This window comes from Austrofundulus limnaeus, unplaced genomic scaffold (genome assembly GCF_001266775.1).
Source record: "Austrofundulus limnaeus strain Quisiro unplaced genomic scaffold, Austrofundulus_limnaeus-1.0 Scaffold424, whole genome shotgun sequence".
Classification (NCBI taxonomy): domain Eukaryota; kingdom Metazoa; phylum Chordata; class Actinopteri; order Cyprinodontiformes; family Rivulidae; genus Austrofundulus; species Austrofundulus limnaeus.
Window position 1 is genome coordinate 478,702 of NW_013952826.1, and position 1,177 is coordinate 479,878.

The 1,177-nt window shown below is 47.3% G+C and overlaps 1 protein-coding gene across 1 annotated transcript in view; it reads left to right on the plus strand.

The window, feature by feature from the left end:
* Positions 1-324: 324 nt before the first annotated feature.
* The window catches only part of LOC106529145 (zinc finger protein ZFPM1), a gene marked incomplete at both ends in the record, with an annotated part of 12,554 nt that continues 11,701 nt past the window's right edge, over positions 325-1,177 (plus strand). Inside the window, 1 exon segment of the mRNA XM_014024481.1 lies at positions 325-443. Within this exon segment, the coding sequence (XP_013879935.1) occupies positions 325-443 (119 nt within the window).

Sequence of the window (1,177 nt, forward strand, 5' to 3'; positions counted from 1 at the left end):
TGTGTGTGTGTGTGTGTGTGTGTGTGTGTGTGTGTGTGTGTGTGTGTGTAACTCATCCACCTTCATTCAGTGGAGCTGGATGATGAAGATGAGCGGAGAAACGCAGGTGAAGATCTTTGATACTGATGAGCTGTAGTGACACAGAGAGCGTGCACGTGATCAGAATCACAGCGTGCATGTGATCAGAATCACGTGCACGCTCACATGCACATGAGCCTGCTGAGGTGACAGACTCGTGTCCCTGCTGATGGTTTAACTCTGACTCTTTGTGATTTCAGAGTCCAGGACGCAGGACTCTGGAGGAGGAGGAGGAGGAGGAGGAGGGCCGGATGATGAAGATGGTGAGGAGGAGGAGGAGGAGGAGCCAGCTGCAGCCCACAGTGGTGGGGACGAAGAAGAGGAAGGAGGGGAAGAGGAGGAAGAGTCACAGTGGAGAGGTCCAGGTCAGGAAAACTCTTTGTCTTTAATCAACAAAAACAGAAGTTTTATAAAAGGCTGAAAACCTGGTCCTGGTCCAGATCCTGGTCCAGATCCTGGTCCAGATCCTCCTGAGCAGGTTATATATTATGGAGGTAATTTAGTGTTTTTATTATTCAATCAAACAGAAGCTCTCGTGTCAGAACTCTTAAAGTTTTTGGTTTTGAACTCAGAGAACATGACCATGAGGGGCGGAGCCTAAGGAGGAGCTTTGTAACACCTGTTCCTATTGGTTAGTGGCGACTGAAGCAGGTTCCTGTCATTAAATGTTTATTATTACCTGTTTGGTGTGAATAATAAAGATCTAATATTCCCTCCAGAGTACAGGAGGTTCTGAAGGTCCAGCTCAGGGTTTCAGTCAGGTTCAGGTTCAGGTTCTGGACTCTGACTGGACCACTGCAGCACCTTGATTCTTCCATTCTGGTCCAGACGTCTTCTGGTTCCTTCAGATAAAATATGTTGTCAGGCCCTGACCTTTGACCTTTGACCTTTGACCTGTGTCAGGATGCTGAGCAGCCTGGTGTTAAACACACACACCTGTGTTGTAAACACACACACACACACACCTGTGTTGTAAACACACACACACCTGTGTTGTAAACACACACACACCTGTGTTGTAAACACACACACACACACACCTGTGTTGTAAACACACACACACCTGTGTTGTAAACACACACACACCTGTGTTGTAAAC